Raw genomic sequence first — 24,478 nt, forward strand, 5'->3', positions numbered from 1 at the left:
TAAGTCCTGCCTGGCCTACTAAGCAAGTTTAAGGCCAGTCTGGGCAACTTAGTAAGACCCTGTCTCAAAATAACAGTAAAAAATGGAGATAGTGGTAGCACATTGACTTAGTATGCCTGATTCCTCAGATTGGATCCAAGGTAGCAAAGAGGATCTTTGGCTGTGTTAGCATTGGTATTAGAAATGGAATTATCTTGTTTTGGAACCTATTGTGCATGTTCTGTGTTGATTCTTCATACATCTCTTAGGAAAGACTGGTGTCATGAACTAGCAGCAGAGTTAGGATGGGGGAAGACAGGAACTGTTTCAGTTGGCACATGGTCTGAAGATCAGATCCAGGTTAAAGATAATGTTTGGGAAATGTTTCAAACCGATAAAAGTGCCACATGAATGTGAGCGAGCTGCTATGTCTTAATTAATCAATTATTAATTTTTTTTTTTTTTTGAGAGGAGGCAGTGTTGGGGATAGATCCGAGGATCTTGTTTCTGCTATGTTGAGCTATCCTCACTCACCCCAGCATCAAATCTGGAATTTTAAACAACATTCTGTTATTACTTCTTACTCTAAATGTTGTAGACACACACATGTAGGTTCACATACACTCATGTGTTTTGTAGCTGTATATTTTGATACATTTTCATTGTTTTTTTAAAGGATATATGGCATCAGAACTTAGATTTCTTCTAAGTATGTGGCATTCGTGGCATTTCTTAGTTATAAAATGCGGTGAGGTGTTAGATTGCTCTGTAGTGTGATGGTGTGGCTCCTAGTCTGTATCCTTGAACCAGAAACCAGTTTTATATTGCTTAGTAAGGGATTTCAGCATAGATGTGAATCTACTTGCTTTTCTCTTCACGTCTTACGAATTCATTCTAAGAACTTCTACCAAATGCTGGTCGTGTTGGCATGTTTTTAGTTTCAGTATACAGAGGTGAGGTCAGATCTCTGATTTCAAGGCCAGCCTGCTCTACATAGGGAGTTCCAGGTCAGTCAAACGTTACATCAGGAGACCCTGTCTCAAAACAACAAAACAAACAACTGGCTAATGGTTGAAAGTACAAGCTAGGGAAAATATTCCAAACTTTCTATCTTGGATACATTTGGAGGGCAGGGGCATGGATTAAATTGCTGCTGCGTAGGTTTATAGTGGTGTGTAGTGCTTAACTTTCATTATACAGTTAGAAACTAATTCTTTTAAGAGCATCTTTGAATCTTTCTTCCCCTAGTCTAGTGCCTGTGTGTTATGTACAGAGTTTTAATAAAGCAGTAAGAGGAGCCAGAGTCATAGGAAAGTTGTATTCTGAGGTGGGACAGCTTTCTATCCTTTGTGTCTTTTAAACAGAGATAAGATTGAGTCAGGTAGTATATCAACGGAAGGATGTGTGTACACTACTAGGCAGATTTTGCTAGGATTTAAAATTGTATAAATATATTCAGTTTAGCAAATAGTGCCCTTTCTAAGAAGATCCATACCTAAATGCTATTTTTCCCCCTTAATTGTAAAAGGAAATTATAGGGGCTGGAAAGGTGGCTCATCAATTAAGAGCACTGACTACACTCTTCTAGAAGTCCTGAGTTCAATTTCCGGCAACCACATGGTGGCTCACAACAATCTGTAATGGGATCCAATGCCCTCTGACAACAGCTATAGTGTGTTCGTATAAATAAAAGTAAATATGTTTTTTTTTTTAAAAAGGAAATTATAAAAGTTATTTTAAACTAAATGTGATTAAGTGTGTTTAGTATAAAATATAACAAAAAATGGAGTTTGTGGATTTGTAGGAGGTTTGAAATAACTAGGTAGTTTAAAGATGTTTCTAGCTTCCTTAAGTTTAAGCTAAATGTTAAGTATGTCAGTATTTCTGCTGCCTGCTGAGCACAGCTGGACTCTCCACCACCCCCCTTCTGGTTCTCTGATTCATGGGTTTAGTAAATTCTGTACAACTCTCTTAACAGTTAATGTGGTGGAATTGTGTGATTTAGTGTCTTAATAGTTGATTTATAACATGCCTACTGAGATTTATCTTTTTTTATTAAAATGTTTTTGTTTGTAAGCATTAGCATGCTTATGAAGATTGTATGCACTAACATGCTTATGAAGATTGTTTGTGTGCACTAGCATGCTTATGAAGATCACTGGGGGCTGCTTCCTTCACCAAGGGTGTCCTGGGAGGGAGATTGAAGTCCGTTCGTTAAGTCTTTTTTCTTTCTTTTTTTTTACTTTTTAAAAAATTACTTTATGCATTTGGGTGTTTTGCCTGTGTGTATCAGCCAGTGCTCTTAGAAGGCAGAAGATGATGTTGGATTCCCTCTGGAACTGGAGTTCCAAATAGTATAGACTACCTTGCAGGGGAAGTTGAAGCCAGAGTGACCAGTGCTCGTAACTGCTGCTGATCCTTTTCTCCAGCCCTAGTTCAGTCTCAACAGCAGGCTTCCTTACCAGTCTCCCAGTACTTGCTTTTTTTTTTTTTTTTTTAAGATTTATTTATTTATTATATATAAGTACACTGTAGCTGTCTTCAGATACACCAGAAGAGGGCATCGGTTCTCTTTACAGATGGTAAAGAGAGCCACCATGTGGTTGCTGGGAATTGAACTCATGACCTCTGGAAGAGCAGTCGGGTGCTCTTAACCGCTGAGCCATCTCTCCAGCCCCCTCAGTACTTGCTTTTTAAACAATGGTTGGAAACCTGTTTCTTACCCCAGAATATTTAAGGAGATGTGTCCTAGAAATGTTGAGTCAGTCAATTTAAAAATTTACTTACTGTCTTTGTATGATTTTATTGGCAAAGTTAGAAAGAAAATCAAGGTGTTCTAGATGCTTCTTCAAGGTTTTTTTTTTCTTTTCTTTTCTTTTTTTCCGGAGCTGGGGACTGAACCCAGGGCCTTGCGCTTGCTAGGCAAGCGCTCTACCACGAGCTAAATCCCCAACCCCTTTCAAGGATATTTTAATGCATAAACTCAAAACTGCCTTTAGATATTTCTGGCAGTCTTCCTCTGTAGAGAGCCACTGATATAGATTCTAAGCTTAATAAATGCCTTTTCTTGTTTGTCTTAATGTTTAAACATGTCACAAGTTAGGCTGTTATCAGGTAGTTGCTTAGCAAGGTTGGTGCCCCTCACCTGCGGTATACCATCTCTCATGGTCATACTAATTTGATAAGATTCTCTTTCTTCTTTCCCTCCTCCTTCCCTCCCCCCCTTTCTCCTTTTGTTTTATACAATTACCTATTTTATATGTATAGTGTTGCTCATATGTCTGTGTGCATTATATGCATGCTTGGTGCTCAAGGAGGTCAGAAGGTGTCAGATCCTCTGACAAGAAGGTTGCTGTGCTAGAAGTTTATAACTGTCAATTGTTGGTTTTGGCAGCACCTGTATGGTACAGTCCAAGTTTTTCTGGGTGCTTTGGTCAAATGGAATTATGGATAGTTGCTAGTTGCTATGTGGGTGCTGGGACTTGACCCTGGGTCCTTTGAAAGAACAGCACAAACTGTTAACAAATAAGCCATCTCTCTAGTCCAAGAGATTTTGTTAAGTGTACAAGTCCAAGTCTCCAGCTCTGTCATTCTGAACATGCTCCATCTCATCCTAAAGTGACATGTCCAAATTACACGTTTATCTATCTTAATGTGCAAATGATTTTGTGGCACCACATCTTTTTTCTTCTTTTGTCTCACATGAAAATTAGCATCTTTTGCATAGCATTTATTTTTGCTGTTTTTAATACAGAAACTCACTGTATATATAGTTCAGGCTGTGACTCAATGTTTAGCCCGTCTAGTCTGGTGCTGCTTTAGTGTTGCTTAAATTTTTAATTTTGCATTACCCTTCAGTGATTCCTTAATGAGAACTTAGTGAGACTATTCAGTTATCAGAATAGGTAATAGATTATTACCTATTATAATAATTATTTATTTTAAATAAGGTGCCCTGTGGACTATAGAAATTTCTCAGGCATTGTCAATGACAAGGTTGCTGCTGTGCTAAATGTTTATAACTATTTATTGTTGGTTTTGGCAGCACCTGTCTGTTACTGGTCCAAGTTTTTCTGGGTGCTTTGGCCAGATAGAGTTTTCAGCTTCAGTTCTTCCTATTGACTATTTTTCAGGTCAGCAACTTGTTTCACTGGAGGTGTAGTGAAGTGACATCAAGTCAGTGCCGTGGCTCCAAGTTTTCTTATAAAATGGCTAAACATAACAGTCAGTATAAGGCATTACATTTCTGAATTATTAAAAAAACAAATCTTGCTTTCTTTGATAACCTTGCCATAAGAAACGAGTTTATTTTATTTTTTTGAGGTGTTGAACCTTCATGTATGTTTAGAGAGTATTTTTCCATTGAGCTTCTGCCCTATCCTAAGGGCAAATACTGAAAAAAAATTAAAATGACTTTGATGGAAGTGATGCTGTGTAGTTCTTTTGGTTTTAACAAACAAATGTAGTAGTGTAACTACTATAACTAGGCTAAAGTCATTCTCCCAGAAGCCCCCATGTCCTTTTGTAATCAGTTTCTGCACCTAGTCAGTGCTTCTTCATGGTTTAGAATGTCACAAATAAGAATGTGGTTGGTTTTGAGGGGGCAGTAAAATGCATAAAATGTACCGTTTGTTAGCATCACGATGTTATGCAATCATTGTACATTTCTATTTAGTTTTGAATAACCCTATATCCATTAAGCAGTCACTCCACATTCTCACTTTCATCCAGCGTGTGACAACTACAGTCCTACCATGTGAATCTGTTCAGTCATATGAGTAGAATTATGCAGTGTGTGTCCTTTTGTATCTGGCTAAAGTCACTTAGTCTGATGTTTTCCACATTAACCCAAGGTGTTGCTTGTGTGAGCACTTGATTCCTTCTTACTGCTGACTCATATTCTATTGTGAGATGCCTTGCATCTCTCCTGCCAATAGACATATAGATGTTCACCTCTTGAGTAATGTAATTCTTGTGGTAGAACTTTGTATATGCTTTTATTGTAACATGTATTTTTAATTTTGGGCATATTCCTTGAGAGAGATTTGCTGGACTACATAAAATTTTCTGCCTTTTGAAGGATGGTCAAACTGTTTTCTGAAGTGGCTGAAGCATTTTACAGTCTCACAGCAATGCAGAAAAAGCTCCAGTTTCTCTATCTCCTCATTAAACCTTGTTCATTTTTGTTTTTGTTTTCAGCTTTTAAATTCTGATTATTGTAGTTAGTAAATTTTTCTCGTTTTGGTTTGCATGTTCCTAATTATAGATGATATTGAATGTTTTCATGTGCTTGACCCTTTGTCTCTGTCTTTCCCCTTTCCTCCCTCTTTTATTTCTTGGTCTTGAATCAGGTCTGCTGTGTCTATGGGCTGCCTGGATCTTGTGTTCTTTCTGGTTCTCCTATCACAGCCTCCTGAACCTTATGCTTCATAGTGAAATTAGATCTTTGTAGTTAGATCTAGTGTAGTTAGATCTTTAAGCTAAAAGACACAACTTGATAGATTTCTGTTCACCACCATCTTCTAAACTCACATCCTTTCTTCTGCCTTCTTTTTTCCACGTAGCAAAAGCTGCATTTATTCTTCTGTCTTGAAAAATGTGTGATGCAAGATAGTGCCTCCTGTTGTTAATAGTAACATCTCAAGCAAGTGAGCAGCTGAGACCATCCTATAACTAACTAACTAACTAACTAACTAACCAACTAACCAATTAACTAATGAGTGTGTGAGTTTGAAGAAGGAGCTAATAGTGGGATTTTTTTTTCTGAAATTACACACCAGTTTTACACCCTGTTTTAGTTACTACTTCGTTAGTAACGTTAATACTTCGTTGTATTGCAGTGAAGAGACACCATGACCAAGGCAACTCCCCGAGCTGGGGACTGAACTCAGGGCCTCACGCTTCCTAGGCAAGCGCTCTACCACTGAGCTAAATCCCCAACCCCAACCAAGGCAACTCTTATAAGAGAAATCATTTAATAGGGAGGCTTGATTGCTGTGTCAGAAGTTTAGTCTATTATCATCATGTTGAGGAACATGGTGACATCAGGCAGACGTAATGCTGGAAAAGTAGTTAAGAGCTACATCCTGATGGCAGGGGTATGGTGGGGTGGGGGTAGGAGACTGAACCTGTAGGTTTTTGAAACATCAAAGGCTATCCCCTCCCAGTGATACCCTTCTTTGGGCAAGACCACACCTACTCCAGTAAGTCCACATCATCATCATCATCATCATCATCATCATCATCATCATCATCATCATACACCTACTCCAGTAAGTCCACATCATCATCATCATCATCATCATCATCATCATCATCATCATCATCATCATCAATCATCATCATCTTCTTCTTCTTCTTCTTCCTCCTCCTCTTCTTTCTCCTCCTCCTCCTCCTCCTCCTTTTTTTTTTTTTTTTTTTTCCCCGGAGCTGGGGCGGGGGCCAGGGCCTTGCTCTACCACTGAGCTAAATCCCCAACCCCAAGTCCACATCTTCTAATCCTTTCACATGGCTCGTTTCTTTGTGACTAAGCATTCAAATGTGTGAGCTGATAGGTCATTCTTAATTCAAGTACTACAGCATTAAATTATGCAATTTAGAGTAGTCTTTTTCTTTGTCTTTTTTTTTTTTAAGATTCATTTATTTATTTTATGTATATGAGCACACTGCCACTCTCTTCAGACACACCAGAAGAGGGCGTCGGGTCCCATTACAGATGATGATGTGAGCCACCATGTGGTTGCTGGGAATTGAACTCAGGACCTCTGGGAGAATAGTCCATGCTCTTAACCACTGAGCCATCTCTCCAGCCCCCAATAATAGTCTTTTTCTTGATTTATTTATTTTGCAACTGGGTCTCTCAATGTAGCTCTGGCTGGCCTGTAAGTTAGACACCTGCCTCTGCCTTCTGAGTGCTGGAACTAAGTCATGTGCCACCATGCCTATCTAGATTATAGATTCTTAGGAGAGTTGGAAATATCTTTTGTAATCTTTTAAAAGATGTGTGTGAGTGCTTGAGTCCTCTTCTGGTATGAAATAGAGATCAGAGGGCAACCTGTAGGAGTTGGTTTTCTCCTTCCAACATGTGCTTCTGAGGTCAGGGATTGAACTGTCATCAGGTTTGACTGCATGTGCCTATACTTACTGAGTCATCTCCCCAGCCTTCTTTTGTAGTCTTTAGCTCTTAGTGCTTTTTGTAAAAGGTCCAAGAAAATGTTACTCTGCTTCTTTCTTTGTTGTTTGACAGTTGGGGACTGAACCAAGATTCTCATGTCTTCTGTGCCAAGGGCATTACTAATGAGTTAAATTCTCAGCCCAGAAATGTTGATTTTACTGGAAGGTTTTGGAAAGGAAGTTTAGAAAGCAGCTGAATTGCAAAGTTGAGCAAAAAGCCCCAGTGACATAATTTAGTCAACAGGTAATTTTATATGTGGTACCTAACAGGCCTCTGCCCTTTTGATGCTTTACACTTTTCTTTGTAGAGTGCAGTTAGTAAGAACTGAGGGAAAAACTGTTAGATCTTATGAACTGCACCAATATTGATGGCTCCTAAGGAAACTTGAGAATCTGAACTTGGGGAGAGGAAAGTTGAGTGAGGCTTGGGCAGAGAATGAGAAAGGCTGAGGGAGCAAGGGCTAAGGACAGTGCTGCTCAGGCAGGCAGAGACTAAATTCTGTCTAGACACCAAAAAGTTAAAACTTGATATAGGAGGTGATTTAACTTGGAAAGGAACGTGTACAGAATGATGGAGTGACATTTGTATTGTGCATTAGAATTATTTTGTGCATTGTGTAGAAGAGTGGGGGGTGAAGCTGAGTATTGGAGGTGAGATATGTAGTCTGACAGATCATATAGTGTCTTTTATTAGGAAACACCTGAAGATGGCACTGTTTATTCTGTGGGATGGGAGCAAAGGGGTCAGTTGTGTTTGAGGTGTTAGAACATTGGGGTTTTTGTTTTGTTTCTGAGTTAAGGTTTTACTATATTGCCCAGACTGGATCTAGCTTCTGAGTTCTTGCGTCTGTCTCCCAAGTAGCTGAATTGTAGATGTGTACCGCTATGTCTAGCTTGAGAAGATGAAATATATAGTCCTGATACTCAGAATGGATATATAGTGAGACCTACATGTGCAAGTTGATGATACACAGATGATAACTTTGTCGGCAAAGGTTAAGGAGAATACAAATCAGATGACTTTCCAGAGGGCTTAAGGCTAGGCCTTTAAGGATCTGTAAGGATTGGTGGTTTGATAAAGGAGTCTGTGAGAGGATCAGCAGGAGAAGAATCAATTGTTCCATTCCCTCAAGATCTGATTGTAAGTATTGTTTTATAAATTAAAAAAAAGAATAACTTATGTGTGTTTTCATGAATGTTATAGTGCCCATAGAGGCCCAAAGAGGTTATTGGATTTCTTGGAGTTGCAGTTTCAGGTGATTCTGAGCTGTCAGATACAGGTGTTAGAACCCAAACTTTGGTCCTTTGGAAAAACATCACAGTAATTCTTAACATAGCTAAGCTGTTTCTCCAACCCATAATATAAGGATATTTAAAAGAGGGCATTTTCCATTTTTTCCCCCCTCATCTCATAACTCTACTTGTAGTCCTGTGAGAGCCTGAGAGAGTAAATAGTTTTGAGACTTGAAAATAGATCTCGGATTTAGCAACCTGGAGGGCAGAGGCATGAGTAGAAGTTAACATCAGGTAGGAGTTGAAGGAAGGGGTGAAGAAATGGGTGAGGGCAGTGCAGACAGCTTGGAGAGGTTGGCCACAGGGAACAGATTATGTAGTACAGGGGCATGTGAGCTTGGGGTGTGTGTGTGTGTGTGTGTGTGTGTGTGTGTGTGTGTGTGTGTGTGTGTGTGTGTGTGTGTGTGTTTATTATGTCTTTTAAATGAAAGACATTAAGTTAGAAAAATTTCGGGCTGGAAAGACGGCTCAACAGTTTATGAGCATTGACTGCTCTTCTTCCAGAAGACCTGAGTTCAATTCCTAGCAACCACATGATGGCTCACAACCATCTGTAATTGGATCTGATGCCTTCTTCTGGTGTGTCTGAACAGTGTACTCATAGACATAAAATGAATCAATCTTTAAAAAAGAAAAGAAAAGAAAATTTCACATGTTTAGGAAGAAAATTTAGCTGTGTTGGAAAGAGAAGTAAATACCTGAAAAATTGAGAGGAATTAGAGGAGATGGAGATGCAGGATTGAGTGCAGATATGTTACCATATGTCTCTTCTTGGCAAAGGTTGGGGTTAAGAGGATGTTTTGGAATCAGCAGAGAATGGGGAGGTCTGTGTAGTTTGTTGAGTGAATAGTTGATCATTGGATTATTTGGGGTTGGGGTTTTGCCATCTTGGTGTGAAGAAAATCATAAGCAATTTAAGGAACTTGTCACAGTCTAAGCTGGTTTCAGGATGAAGTGAGTAAAGAGGTTGTTTAGACTAGATTGAATTACAGAGCCATTGTAGCTAAAGCCACTTTAAAGAGTCAAACCAAACCAGACACCAGATAGAGCAGCATTGAGAAAGAACATTGGGAACTGAAAAATGGAGTTAAGACGTGGAGGTGCATGTCTTTAATTTTAGCATTTGGAGGCACAGGCAGGAAGATCTCTCTGAGTTTGAGTCCAGCCTGCTCTCTATAAAACACACACACACACACACACACACACACACACACACACACACACACCAAGAGGAGGGAGGGAGGAAGAGGAAGGGGGGAGTAAGTGGAGGTTAAGGTGGAGTTTTGAGAAACCTGGCTGTGAAGAGTCTGGACAGTTACTGATTGAGATGGGATGTGCAAAACAGGGTCTCATGTGGCCCGGTCTGCTCTTCAAATGCTGTGTGGGTGAGACTGCCCTTCAGTTCTTGATCCTCTGCCTCCACCTCCTAAGAGCCAGGATTCCATGTGTGTGCCTGACTAGATATTTAAAAGGAAAGGAGTCCAGTTACTTGTATAGAAGTGTTGTTCATGTCGTCTTGCAGGCGGTGTGGTAGAGTGGTGAAGTGGAAGAGTCTGGCCTACAGAAGGTAAAGGTGTTTGGGAGACAGGTGAAACTTAGGGTGAACTTCTCTAGGGAGGAGCTTTACTTATTGTCTAATGAAGGTGGAAAAAGCTACATATGCAAATGGAGGTGAATTTGGATTTCTGGGGAGAAAGTTTGTAGTCACTAGTACAACTGGGAACTTTAGGTCAGTTAGGGAACCTCAGTTACCGAAGGCATAAAATGCAATTATTAGGGTTGTGGTAAAGATGAAATGAGATGGTAGATGTTATTTTCTTTACTCACTGCTGTGATAAAAATATTTGACAAAAGCAGCTCAAGATAAGAAGGATTTATTTTGGCCCATGGTTTCAGAATGTCTCAGTCCATCATGGCAGATAGGCCATCATGGCAGGATAGGCATGGTGGCAGGATAGGCATGGTGGCAGGATAGGCATGGTGGCAGGATAGGCATGGTGGCAGGATAGGCATGGTGGCAGGATAGGCATGGTGGCCAAAGTAGAAGAGTGTGACAGGAAGGAGTCAGGGATAATACATTCCCAAGGACCTACTGTCAGTGACCCACTTTTTTTTTTAAAGATTTATTTATATGAGTACACTGTAGCTGTCTTCAGACACACCAGAAGAGGGCATCAGATCTTATTACAGATGGTTGTGACCCACCATGTCGTTGCTGGGGTTTGAACTCAGGATCTCTGGAAGAGCAGTCAGTGCTCCTAACTACTGAGCCATCTCTCCAGCCCCAGTGACCCACTTCTTATAGTCAAGTTCTAAAGCATTGGCTCTCAACCTTCCTAGTGCTGAAACCCTTTAATACAGTTCCTCATGTTGTGGTGACCCCAATCATAAGTTATTTTTATTGCTATTACATAAGGGTACTTTTGCTACTATTAATGAGTTGTAATGTAAGTATCTTTGTTTTCCAGTGGTCTTAGGTGACCCCTGTGAAAGAGTCTTTTGATCTTCAAGAGAGTTTCGCCCATAGGTTGAGAACTCCTAATCTCCCAAATAGGACTACCAAATGGAGACAGAGCATTTCAAACATGATCATGTGGGGGTTTCTCAGATGTAAACCTTTGATTAGGCTTGTTGCTCTTAGTAGGAGCTCATTGTGTTAGCACTTAAGCGTGAAAGCAATCTTTAAACCTGTGTAGCATTGAAGGTCTTGTTATAGATTATAGCAGAGGAAAGGAATGTGAGAGAGATATTCACTACCCTTTTCTCTGAAGACAGTTATGCACATGAACCAAAGGTTATAACCTAAAATAATTCCCTTAGTGATTGTACCTTCTGTTTAATCAGATTGGCTGTCAACTAATGTTATTTGAAGTGCCTTGGAAGTCACATTTATTTGGTGCTATTAAAATTATACTTTACCAAGAAATTGTAGTAAGTACATTTTTAATATTGCAAGGTTGATGCGAATTCATTTATAATCACGAAATGAAACAACATTGTTATATTAAACATGAATATAGTTTTTAAAAGAGTTTTGTAGGTTTTGGGTGAGTATATTCCGTGGTTTTTTTTTTTAAATGTAGGTACAGGTAGAGGGATTATAGTCCCTAATACTGTCTTTACTTCTGATGCTAGTTGCAAATCCTTATATATCAAGCTTACAGTTTATTACCACAGAAAGTGTTCATATTAATGTTAGCGATGAACACATAGGGCAGAGTTCAGGAAAGTTCTAGGTATGGAGCATGCAGTTGTTCTTTCCTTGGAGAATCACAGATGGTATGACTTCTTTGTTATCTATGTTTAATAGTACCCAACTGGGATGCTTGCTCTAGCTTTTGTGGGAGTTTTTATTGAAGTTCTGTAGCTAATTGCCTGCATAGTTATCTTAGTTTTCAGCCCTCTGGAGTTTGATTTATGTAATTCAAATGTTGCTACTAAGTCATACCATTTCACTCTGTGGTATGGCTTAGACTCCCCCAGGTGAACAAAAAGAGCCTTCCGAGGGATGACATTCCAAGATATTAGAGACTTGACCTACTTGAGGCCATGGTTATGAGCTAGAGCTTCTTTGGGATATAAGGAAGGAAAAAATCTTTGTCACTCACATTTGTTAAATATATTTTTGTTTTCAATCAGTTTAGATTTGCTAGATACTGAGTTACAATAAAAGTAGGTAATAAGAACTTATAAGTAATTAAAAATTTTGGTATTATGGTCACTTAGTAGTACTTAGATAGTTAAGGAAAATTTACCAAGAAATTTGTATTACTTACATTTTTAATATGGCAAGATTGATGCAAATTTATTTGTAATTTTGAAAAGAAAAGACATTCTTTTAATTTGAACACTTACTACTGTTGCTGCTGCTGCTGCTGCTGCTGCTGCTGCTGCTGCTGCTGCTGCTGCTGCTATTTTGTTTTTGTTTTTGTTTTTGTAGACAGGGTTCCTCTGTGTAAAAGAACATTGGCTGTCCTGGACTTGCTTTGTAGATCAGGCTGGCCTCGAACTCAGAGAGATCCACCTGCCTGCCTCTGCCTCCTGAGTGCTGTGTGCCACCATGCCAGCCCTGAATGCAAAGTTTTTTCAAGAAGAGTTTTGTATAAGTAAGTCTCTGAGGGTTTGAAAAGCTGGCTAAGTGATGAAAGTTATTCTTGCAGGGGACCTAGGTTTTATTCCTACACTTAATGGTGGCTCATAACTGTCTGTGTAACTCCAATTAGAGAAACTAATACCCTTTTCTCTAATACCCTATTCTGGCTTCTGCAGGAACCAGATATGAATGGGGTTCACGTACATACATGCAGGCTAAATGTTCATACAGAAAGAATGAAAAAATTAAAGGGAAAGTGTCTGAGCTTCCCAAATAATCAGTCTTTCAGCCCTAGATTCCTTCTTAGGACTATATTTTTAATGTGACAACGGTGTTCATGAGGTCCTAGGCTTTTTGTCTTTTCTTTTCCTTCATGAAAACATGTTTGAATCCAGGTGAGTAAGACTGTCCTGGTTAGTGTTTGGTCACCTTGACACTAGCTAGAGCTCTTTGGGAAGAGGAACTTTGATTGAGAAAATGGTAGATCAGATTAGCCTGAGGGCAAAGCCTGTGTGGCTTTTTTTTTTTTTTTTAAAAGGACTCAGCTCACTGTGGGCAGTGCCAACCCCGGGCAAGGTGATCCTGAATTTTATAAGGAAGCCAGAGGAATCAGTTTCCTCCATGGTTTCTGCTTCATTTCTGCCTTCAGGTTCCTGCCCTGGGTTCTTACTCAGACTTCTCTCGGTGATTGAGTGTAAGCTGAGAGTTGTAAACTGAAGTAATAAACCCCTTTCTTCCCCCTGTTTGCTTTTGGTCATGGTGTGTTATCACAGGAGCAGAATGAAACCCTAAGACAGAGACATTATGAGGATAGTATTAGATTTAAGCTTTAAAAGATAATCATTTTTATGCAGAATGAGCTGGCATTTTCTTCAGCTGTCTTTTGTGTATCACTGTTGTAGAGAGTATATATTCTTACCTCATTGCTCTCATTTCCTGGTTTATGTCCATTACAAATTAGCTCTAGCCATGGGTGTGAAATCTCTTCAGCCCAGGTTAAAAACAGCTTAATGTGATGATGCTTATTCCAGTGGCACCACTAGATGTGGTGTTTGCATCAAGTCATTTTAGGGTCCTTTATGGAAATGCTTCCTCATAGGGAATTTTCTGACTTCAAACTTTCTAGAAGTGGCTTTTCGGGGGAATGGGGTTGCTCTATGTAATGCTTATAGGAGCTGTACTAAAGACTATCCAGGAGATAGTGTCTTCTATCTGTGTGCAGATGTATGAGGACTGAGGATCTGATCACTTGAAGTGAATAGCTTCCTAGATTTATACTTTGTCTGGATTTTGAATATAGGTAAATAAAATGATTGGTAACTGTATTCACATGGGATCTATATGTTACGGTTAAAATTTAAATTCTTATAGATTCACTTTTTTTTGATCGCCACTTAAAGAATCTTTGTTCTCCAAGGCAGAGTGGCTTTCCATTGGGATTTTTGCTTCAGTATTTGAACTTACAGTGGCCATAGTTAATGAAAAAGCATCTAACCATGAGTGAGATTTGCTTCATGTTTGAACAAATGTTTTAACCCGCTGTCTTCACTAATACTGTAACTGCTGTCTTACAGATTGACTTGATGCAAAACACCACAAAGGCTCCATATTACACAGTATGCGATTTTTGAGGTATGAGCTTTAGAAACTTACTACCTCTCATGTGGCATGTACATCAGGTGTAACTTCAGTTGGATCATTTTGGGGAAATTTATGCATTTCTTCTTTTTTCCTCTTCACATTTTTATAGTATTAAAGGGACTGTGGAAATATTTTTGGATCCTTGTGAGGATTCTTAATCTAACAGATATATTTTCTTTTTCCACTAAATTGAAACACTAATTCTGGTAGATAGCTTTTTTAGCCCTTCTAACTAGCTTGCTTAACACTGATTTCCTGACTCCTGGAGTTGAAATCTATGTTTTCTGTTTTGTGCTTTGCTAAATCTTAAGTGCTTATTTCTGTTCTTAACAGCTATTTATTTTTTATACTGTGGTGGTCTTGTCTTGTCAGTGCTAACAGCCTAACAGTTTCTGAGACATAAACAGTTTAGATATTGTAAAAGTTGCTGTTTCATAAAAATGCTCAGCCATTTTGTTGTGCATTTTGTGTTAAAATACATGTGCTCAATGCTGGAGATAAAAGTTTGCATTAGAAGAGCCTAACCAGGAGTGTATTTGGGACTGTTCTCATAGAGTGGCTCTGGCCTAGTGAGTTGTCGTTACTGTTAAATTTTTATAAAGCTAACTTTATGATGAAAAAATTTCAGTGTTCATAACTTTTGGGAGTTAAAAATCTTTTTTTCTAATGAATTGGGAAATTACTCTTGGTTCTGTAAGCATAATGTGAAGTCACATGCACCTAGTCAGAAACCTTTGGTAGCAATACAGTGAGTGCTTAGTTTCTTCATTGAAGAGCATAAGCTGCTTTACATGTAGTATGAGAACTTTTTATTGCATTTACATGCTCATGAACTGCTAACATATGCTTTTAGCTTGGAAAACTTGAGTTTATTTTGAATTATGGCCATAATTCTTACTGGGCCCTGCCAGCTATGTATTTGTTAAGAATTCTATATATGAGCTTTGTAACAGCCTTATATATTAGATATTCACATTTTATACAAGAGAAATCAAAGGCCTGGAAAACAAGGGACAGTGCTGTTAAAATGCTAGGGCTGGAGCCTTAGCCCAGATGTTTTTAACTTGCACAATCAGCAGTCTCATGCTGCTGCTTTTTCACAGAAAGCGCTAGTTAGGATTGTATGGGCAACGTGAGCATACTGAAAATAGGGAATGCCAGCAGTGTAAATATTGATAGAAAGTTTTGTATATCAGAATTAGCCATGTGCTTATCTGATTTGTGCATTTACTAAATTATTTTGTTTTTCAGATTGAAGTAGGTGAAAACTCACTCTTATACCCTCTTCTTCCTTCCCCCCAACTCTGCCAGGAAGCCCATAAGCTCTCCTTTTTTTCCAGTATTTTTTGAGAAAGTAATAATGTATTAGTTGATTGTAGGTAAACATTTAATATGATGCTTTTAGAGATAGGAAGGATTATTTTTGAATTATTTAATAAGTTTTTATGCTCCACTGAGCATTAATTCTTACTGAATGAATTAGCATCTGCAATAAAATATTTGCAATCTACCCCACCCCAACCCCAGTTTTGTGGATTTTATTTCTCTGCATTTGAAGAATTAGCTTTGTTTGTATGGGCACAGACGTTCTTGAAGAGGATAGTCTACCCTTAGTTTTAGCTTGCTGTGTTGTGACACTGACTTAGATTTTCTAGTTAGGAGGTCAAGTTTAGTTGGACCTGTTCTACATTCTGTATCAGCAGGAATTGCAGTAAGTATAGACCAAGGTGTCTAGCTTGTGGGGATAAGAACAGGATGAAGTAAAAAAGAAGCATGTATGTAAAATCCTGCTGTTGAGTTCAGGTGTTTTTTTTGTTTTGTTTTGTTTTGTTTTGTTTGTTCTGTGGAACTGGAAATTAATCCTAGAACCCCTCCTTGTTTATAGTAGCCAAGGAGCTCTAAACTACCCTTTATCCTCCTACTCACCAATCATCAGGTTTTTTTAAAAGATTTATTTATTTTATTTTATGAGTACACTGTCACTGTCTGCAGACACACCAGAAGAGAGCATTGGATCTCATTACAGATGGTTGTGAGCCACCATGTGGGTGCTGGGAATTGAACTCAGGACCTCTGGAAGAGCAGTCAGTGCTCTTAATGCTGAACCATCTTTCCAGCCCCAATCATCAGGTTTTTTAAAGATTTATTTTTATGTGCATTGATGCTTTACCTGAACGTTTGTCTATGTGAGGGTGCCGATACTCTAGAAATGGAGTTGCAGACATTGGGAGCTGCTGTGTGTGCTGGGAATTGAACCTAAGTCCTCTGGAATAGCAGCCAATGTGCTATTTTTTTTTTTTTGAAGATTTTATTTATTTTATGTATGTGCACTTTATTTATTTTATGAAGTGCACTGTGCACTTCAGATACACCAGAAGAAGACATTGGATCTCATTACAGATGGTTGTGAGCTAGTATGGGTTGTTGGGAATTTAACTCAGGACCTCTGGAAGGGCAGTCAATGTTCTTTACCACTGAGCTGTCTCTCCAGCTCCATATTTTTCCCTTTTTTGGGGTGTGTGTGTGATAGATTTCAGTGTTTTTCTGTATACTCCTGGGTGTCCTAGAGCTCACTTTATACACCAGGGTGGCCTTGAACCCAGAAATCTGACTGTCTCTGTCTGCCTCTTGAGTGCCTTGATTAAAGGTGTACACAACTACCCCAGACTTGGGGACCACATGTTGGAAGGAGAGAGTTGACTGCCACAGTTGTCATTTTTAACTTTTATATGTTTGCTGTGGTACTTGTGGGCACATGTATATATCCACCACTGAGAGTCACACTCAGAATAAGTAATTTATTCTAATAAAAAATTACATGAGATTTTTATGAGGCAAGGTGTCACTAAATTGCCTGGGTTAGCCTGCTGAACTGTGTAATCTTGCTTTTAGTTAAGATTGTAGGTTTTATCACCAGCCCAGAAGATAGTTGTAATAGATAGAGAAATTACTGCTATTACTACTACTATTATTTTTAAATGTATTTCTTTATCTTGGGATACTCAAACAAGCAACTAGTTATTTGTATTTTTCATATGCTAAAATAGAATATTTGGTTTTCTTCCTTCTCAACAGTTTATGAGTGATACCTAGAAGATACTCATGAAATTCTTGTAGCTTGCCTTGGTTCTTTATTTCACTGAGAAGGAAATTGAGACATAAACTTAACAGGAGCTAATAGGTGGATAAAGATGTTAGTTTTGTCTTGGACTACGCCACTTGTTAATTCCCAAAGTGTCAGGCATTTTCTGACAGTAATTACATTACTGATCCCAGCCTTCAGAGTTAGCATGTCTGTAATTCTGAGACCTTGCCTTCTTTTAATATTTGTTTGCTGGGCTGGCAAGATGTGTCTAAGTGCTCTCGTTGTCAAGCCTGATGACCTCAGGCCAGACTTTGGGGACCACATGTTGGAAGGAGAGGCTTGACTGCCACACGTTGTCATTTTTAACTTTTATATGTTTGCTATGGCACTTGTGGGCATATGTATGTACCCACCACTGGTTTCAACTCACAACAAGTAATTTAATGTAATAAAAAATTTAACTTTATTTCTTTTTAAATAAGTTTAGTTGGCATTTGTTTTGGTGAAGGCATTAAAATATAGCTGAGCATAAACACGATCTTTCTTTTAGTGTTCTTATAGCCTACTTGTTTTTCAAATACCAGTGTATATTTTCCTGCTAGATAATTGAAGAGTGTTGAGAGTTTAGTAGACATTCTATAGGAACTAACTTTACAAAGATTTTGGAGCATGCAATCTCTTTGACCTGCTGACACTATTTTTTATTTGTAACCTGGAAGACTGACCACTTAACCTTTTAGAATCACATTATGGGAGGGAATCCTTGAGTTAGAATTACAAGTTGTTTAGTTTTCCTGGGACAGGAAACATGCAAAACAAGAAACTCCTGGGGCTGAGGAGGTAGCTTTCTCCATAAAACAATTGTTGCATATGCACGAGGACCTGAGTTGGCATCTACATAAAAAGCTGGATGTGGTAGGTATGTTTGTAATCACAGGGGAGTCAGAGGTAGGCAGATTTGTGGCAGGAGACTCCCAAGGGAGAAAATGAACAGCTTCTGAAGGTTAGGTAACACCAGAGCTTGATCTCAACCTGTTAGTCTTCACACATATGCACGTATGTGCACTGGCACCTGCACAATCTCCATTCTGTGAAAAAAAGGAAATTAAGTAAATAAATTAGCACGAGTTGGTCAGTGTAATCCAGGTGGCTCTTCAACAGGAGAGCATGAGCTGCAGACAGTTTGTTGTTTACAATTGTTGACAATCTCTTTCCAGCTGAAAGACTTATTAGACAATGGGGTGCTTAGATAGTTATGGCTGAGCATAAAGGTTAGAGGGAGAGATTCCATATAGCTTTGGCTATTAAAACGTTTGCTTAGAGCTCTAATATTAATAGCTTTCTTTTTCTTTTTCAGAACTGATAGTGCATCAGCCGACCCAGATACTTTAAAATACTCCTCATCCAGAGATAGGGGTGTTTCTTCCTCTTATGGACTGCAACCTTCAAATTCAGCTGTGGTGTCTCGGCAAAGGCACGATGATACCAGAGGCCATGCTGACATACAGAATGACGAAAAGGGTACATAGATTTTTCTCCTGTTGGGGCATGCTTCTGTTTTAGACCCGCTCCTCTTTTCTAAACCCTCCTGCCAGGTAACATCTGAGGTTCTTCCAGGCTACTGTCTCATTTACTCATCTAAAATGTGCTTAAGCATCTGTCTGAATTTAACTTTTATTTCTCTATTTACCTTCCAGTGAAGGAATCAAAATGGTTTGGAGTCAGGTAGCACAGGGGAGATGAGAGAATTAGGTTGTAAATGAGTAAGATCCTGTTAGTTCAGGGAATGAAACTGGGCCCTGTTAAGATAATGTAAACATTGCTGTTTTCAGGTGGCTACAGTGTCAATGGAGGATCTGGGGAAAATACTTATGGTCGGAAGTCGTTGGGGCAAGAGCTGAGGATTAACAATGTGACCAGCCCTGAGTTTACCAGTGTTCAGCATGGCAGTCGTGCGTTAGCCACCAAAGACATGAGGAAATCACAGGGTAAGTCTTGGAAACCAGGGTTGACGCATTACCCCTGATGGCCATGATGAGCAGATGAGTGCAGTTGTGCATTGCAAAGTATGTAGATGGCAACCATTTACACTATATTTCTGTGAACTGCTAGCTTGTAAGAAAGTGTGTGTGTGTGTGTGTGTGTGTGTGTGTGTGTGTGTGTGTGTGTGTGTGTGTATGGTTTGTTTTATACAATTGCTTTTTGCACAGTGTAGTTTGTTTTATGTGTACCTTGTTGAATATTTTGTGTGGGTATAAATATACCACCTTTAAAAAATGCATTTATTGGGGTTGGGGATTTAGCTCAGTGGTAGAGCGCTGCCTAGCAAGCGCAAGGCCCTGGGTTCAGTCCCCAGCTCCAAAAAAAAGAAAAAAAATGCATTTATCTTAAAAAAAACAAAAGCAACTGATTTTGTGGGCTAGGGAGATGGAGATGGTTCAGTGGTTAGGTGCACGTTTTACTCTTTTACTCAGGTTTGATTTCCAACACCCTTCTGCCCAAAATAGGGAAATGATATGTGAACAAGAGGTTTCCTGCAGGGGCATGGTCTTTTTTGCTTATAGAGACATTGTCCCTGGCTTGGAGTCATTGCCTATTCCTGTTTTGTTTTCCCCTCCCCTGTTTCCTTTCTTATTTTGGTTCTTGTTTTTCTTGAGATGACTTCCCTGTTTTTCCTTAATCACCAAACCTGTGAACTCAGAATAGTTGTATTTGGACTGCAGCTAACTGTCACCATGCTCCTTTTCACCTGGATCTTGACTGTCGCTTGAAATGGAACTAGAAAATGGTTTCTAAGCTTTTCTTCTTTTCTTTCTTAGCTGGTTTCCTCAGTGAGATGTGCAGTTTGCTGTGGGTTTTTCATTCATATTATCTTTGACCAGAGTTTTTGGGGGTCCGTGGAACTGTAAACAAGCATTCTTCTGTAGATCCAGAGAGCCGAACAAAGGAGAGACCAGTATACCCTGGTTTTGATGTAATTTAGAATGCCTGATGTACACTTCATATTTTTAGTATATTAAGTGGCTACAAAAATATTTATATTCACAGAGCGATCGATGTCGTACTCTGATGAGTCTCGACTGTCGAATCTTCTTCGGAGGATCACCCGGGAAGATGACAGAGACCGAAGACTGGCTACTGTAAAGCAGCTGAAGGAGTTTATTCAGCAGCCAGAAAATAAACTGGTAAGGATATGTGCTTGGAAGTTGCTGAGGATTGTCAGGGTTTCCAAAGTACACAACGAGGTTCCTTGTTGGGAATTTTCAGCAGGAATTGATTGCTTCTAGGAAAAAATGAAGGGCTTCCTTAACTTTGCACTTGTCCTATGTTAAGGCACCTTGGAATGAAAGGTCCCTAATGTATCATTTATCTATGATGGCTATTGTTGGAGTCACCTTGGTGTCTTTTTATAAAGTGCATTTAAAATTTTTCTTTTAAACATTCTGGATAGCCCTGCTGAGTTTTTTCTGACAGGGCAGTATATCTCTACTTTTCATACATGAAGTGGAAGTATGGGGTATGTGTTTTATATATGCGAGTGGTCTAGTGACCAGGGATTAAGAAATGAAAAAGCAGTTAAGAGCACTGACTTGCTCTTCCAAAGTTCCTGAGTTCAACTCCTAGCACCCACATGGTGGCTCACAACCATCTGTTATGGGATCTGATGCCCTCTTCTGGTGAGTCTGAAAACAGCAACAGTGTACTCATAGACATAAAATAATTCTTAAAAAAAATAAAAAAAGGAAATAAAAAAAATAAAATCTCAGGTTAAGGATGTCTCTTGCACAAATCTTGAGTTTGATTCCCAGCATTCATGGTGGGCACCTCACAATTGCCTGTTAAGTCTAGCTCCAGGTGATTAGACCCCTTTGGCCTCCAAGAGCACTTCTTTGTGAGAACACACATGCACTTTGAAATAATAATGGAAAGAAATGGAAAAGCCCTTAAGACAAATTTCAAAAGCAGTTATGAAATATTTCTCCATTCTTAAGTAATTTTCCTGATCTTAAGAACTTGATACAGGAGAAAATTTACAAAGACTAGTGCAAATTTAGAGAAAATTTACAAAGACTAGGCTCTTTCCCTTAAATTACATTATGGAAAGTTTTGATTATAGAGCGAATAGAAAGATGTGCAATGAAGCTCATGCTATCAGCCCTAGATTCTGTCATTGCTTTGTCACTGTATTCCTTTATTACCTCTTTCAATCCCCTTGTAATCCCATGTGAATGCTCTCCAGAGGCTGTCAGTTAAAATGAGCTTGAATGTATCTTGATACTGATTATGACTCTTATTTCCTGTGAGTCAGTTTCTTTCATGGCCTGAAGGGGAAACATGCCATCCTCATGTGATTGAAGATTCTACTTGAAAGAGAATCTTCTCTCCTAAATATTGTCTTGTGGAAAGGCATGAGCTGATGCTTTTATGGATGAAAGTTACTGTTGCAGAGAGTTTTGAAACATGTAAAGTGACATGCTGTATAATCATAATCTGAATGGAAAGATAAAGAATGTATACAGTGCTGTTTTTTAAGTTGAATCTGAAGTTTCTATATTTATTTTTTAAAGGTACTAGTTAAACAGTTGGATAATATCTTGGCTGCTGTGCATGATGTACTAAATGAAAGGTAAGTAAGAAGGGTCACATTTAGGTGACTTTGAAGGAAATTGTAAAACAAGTAAACAAGATAGACCCTGGACTGCATCACTAAGTCTTGTAAACTTGTTACTTATATGTTAATTACTATTGAATACAGATGGAGTATACTTGAAAGAGAATCTTCTTTCCTAAACATTGGCTTGTGGAAAAACATGATGCTTTCATGAATGAAAACTATTGTTCCAGAGAGTTTTAAAAATGCTTAGAGAGCAAAGGGAAAGGGGAACTTCATTCTTTAAATAATCTCTAGGCTTTGCATAGATATGCAGTGATTCCAAAGAATTGCAGTATTAAAAACACTCAATTTAGCAGATCACTGTTTTATTTTACATAATTTCTTAATGCTGTACTTAATTTTAACTGTAATCTTTTTAAGTTTTTGTGGTTTAACTACTAAATATTTTCTACTTTGGAGTCTTTACTTGTTGGGTATTATAGAGAAGTGGAGTGCATTTTCTAATAATTTCCTTATGCCTCTTTCTGTGAATCAATTATAACCTGAAGCATGGAGTTTAGCACTTCTGTTCTTTTTAGTATTTCTTAGTAAGTGATTTTGTAAAGAAATCTAATGTCTGATAAAGGATTTTTAGAGCATTGTAGAATTCAGAGGATACAGATGTAGAATGGGTAAAATTCCAGTTTGAGCTTTGGAAAGTTATTAGGAATTCTTGAATACATAGGAGAGACATTCTTTTGTAATATGTGCCATACTTTCATCCTTGAAAATTGATGCCTTTTGTATGTTTTTTTGTTCCATTTGCATTAAAACAAACACAGTAGTAAGTTGCTTCAGGAGTTGAGGCAAGAGGGAGCTTGCTGTCTTGGTCTTCTCTGTGCTTCTCTGAGCTACGAGGCTGAGAAGATCTTCAAGTGGATTTTTAGCAAATTTAGCTCATCTGCGAAAGATGAGGTGAAGCTCCTCTACCTGTGTGCCACTTACAGAGCGCTGGAGACTGTTGGCGAGAAGAAAGCCTTTTCTTCGGTGATGCAGGTGAGCCGGGGACCCATGGTGGAGTGGAGTGAGATTCAGGATGGGCTTGGCTGCCTCTGATGAGGACAGTCCTGTGCAAAGGAGGTGCCTTTGAGTTGAATCAGGTTAGGTTTAAAGGAGTTTAATTTTAAGCATTTACGTTTTTATTTTTTAGAAGCTTCCCTTTGAAGTTGCTTAATACTAGAGTGACTTGCAGATTTGAAAGTAGGAACTCGGGTTGGGGATTTAGCTCAGTGGTAGAGAGCTTGCCTAGGAAGCGCAAGGCCCTGGGTTCGGTCCCCAGCTCCGGGGAAAAAAAAAAAAAAAAAAAGAAAGTAGGAAGTAGGAACTCCACTGTGAGAGTTTAGTCTGAGAGGCCATCAGCTTTTGAGACTAAAGCTAAACATCACAGTTAATTTCTAAATCTTTTTTCCTTTCTCTTCCCCTTTGAAATTCCCTAAGTTTAGATTTGATAATTTCAAAAATTATTAATCTAAATAATGCAAACAACAATTTATCAGTGAACACCAGCTTCTGTTTAGTTCTGCTTCCCTCTAAATTATCTGGATATATAGAAAAGGCCATTCCCAAATTAGGTTTTTTTTTTTTTTTTTTTTTTTTTTTTGGGGACGAACCCAGGGCAGTGCTTCCCAGGCAGCTCTACCACTGAGCTAAACCCCAACCCCCCAAATTAGGTTTTGTTTTTTTGTGTGTTTTGTTTTTTTTTTTTGGGATGAGGTCTCACTGGGCAGTGTGTATACTGTCAGCTAATGCCTTGACTTTACAGTTTGAGCTAACAATATTTATATAACATTTTTATTGAGGGAATGTTTGAAAAATTACTTATTTGGTACCTGGAATCGCTATCCGGCTGTCCATCCATCCATCCATCCATTCATCCATCCATCCATCAATCCATCCATCCATCCATCCATTCGAGGTAGAATTTTAACTATGTATCCCTGCTTAGCTCGAAACTAAAGAGATCCTCCTGCTGCTGTCTTTTGAGTGCTGGGACTAGAGACTTGTGCTGCTATGCCTGGCTTTGTTTGCTTTTTTACAGCTCACAAACTGCTGTATTTTGAGTAATTTAAAAAATGTGCGTGCGCGCGCGTGCGTGTCTGAATGAATGAAAAACCCATATACATTTTTCCTTGATTATAGAAACTTATGAAAGTTTTTATTAATTACTTATAACTAAACAGAATAGTAACACATTGATCTAATTTTGTATATAACTTTTATATAAGTATTTTCTAACTGTAGTTTGAAAGATTCCAAATCCACAGATCACAGTTCACTATGTAGATCACTTGGATAAATGCTTTCTTTTTGTTCTGTTTTGTTTGTACTTTTTGAGACAGAGTTTATCTTTACTAAGAGAACTTGCTCTAGAACTTGCTCTGTAGACCAGTCAGTGTATTAGGATTAAAGGATGTCACCTCTACCTGCCTTAAATACTTAAATACTCTAACTCACTCAGGCATATCACTTTTTTTTTTTGGTGGTGATGTGAGTTAGGTGTTGCTGAAGATTATATCCCGGGCCTCATGTATATTAAAAATGCACTGTGGAGGTCTTAGTG

The 24,478-nt window shown here is 38.7% G+C and overlaps 1 protein-coding gene across 3 annotated transcripts in view; it reads left to right on the forward strand.

Annotated features, from left to right (window-relative positions):
- Smg1 (SMG1 nonsense mediated mRNA decay associated PI3K related kinase) overlaps positions 1–24,478 on the forward strand; it is a 104,649-nt gene that overhangs the window by 13,023 nt on the left and 67,148 nt on the right. The window contains exons 2-7 of one of the 3 annotated variants that reach the window (XM_032892820.1): positions 14,113–14,170; positions 18,622–18,785; positions 19,097–19,252; positions 20,313–20,449; positions 21,833–21,891; positions 22,701–22,914. In XM_032892820.1, the coding sequence (XP_032748711.1) occupies positions 14,157–14,170; positions 18,622–18,785; positions 19,097–19,252; positions 20,313–20,449; positions 21,833–21,891; positions 22,701–22,914 (744 nt within the window). In that variant the 5' untranslated portion in view covers positions 14,113–14,156. The remainder of the gene's footprint in view (positions 1–14,112; positions 14,171–18,621; positions 18,786–19,096; positions 19,253–20,312; positions 20,450–21,832; positions 21,892–22,700; positions 22,915–24,478) is intronic. The other 2 variants (XM_032892821.1, XM_032892819.1) reach the window with 2 other exon arrangements.

Source organism: Rattus rattus, chromosome 2 (genome assembly GCF_011064425.1).
Source record: "Rattus rattus isolate New Zealand chromosome 2, Rrattus_CSIRO_v1, whole genome shotgun sequence".
Lineage (NCBI taxonomy): Eukaryota > Metazoa > Chordata > Mammalia > Rodentia > Muridae > Rattus > Rattus rattus.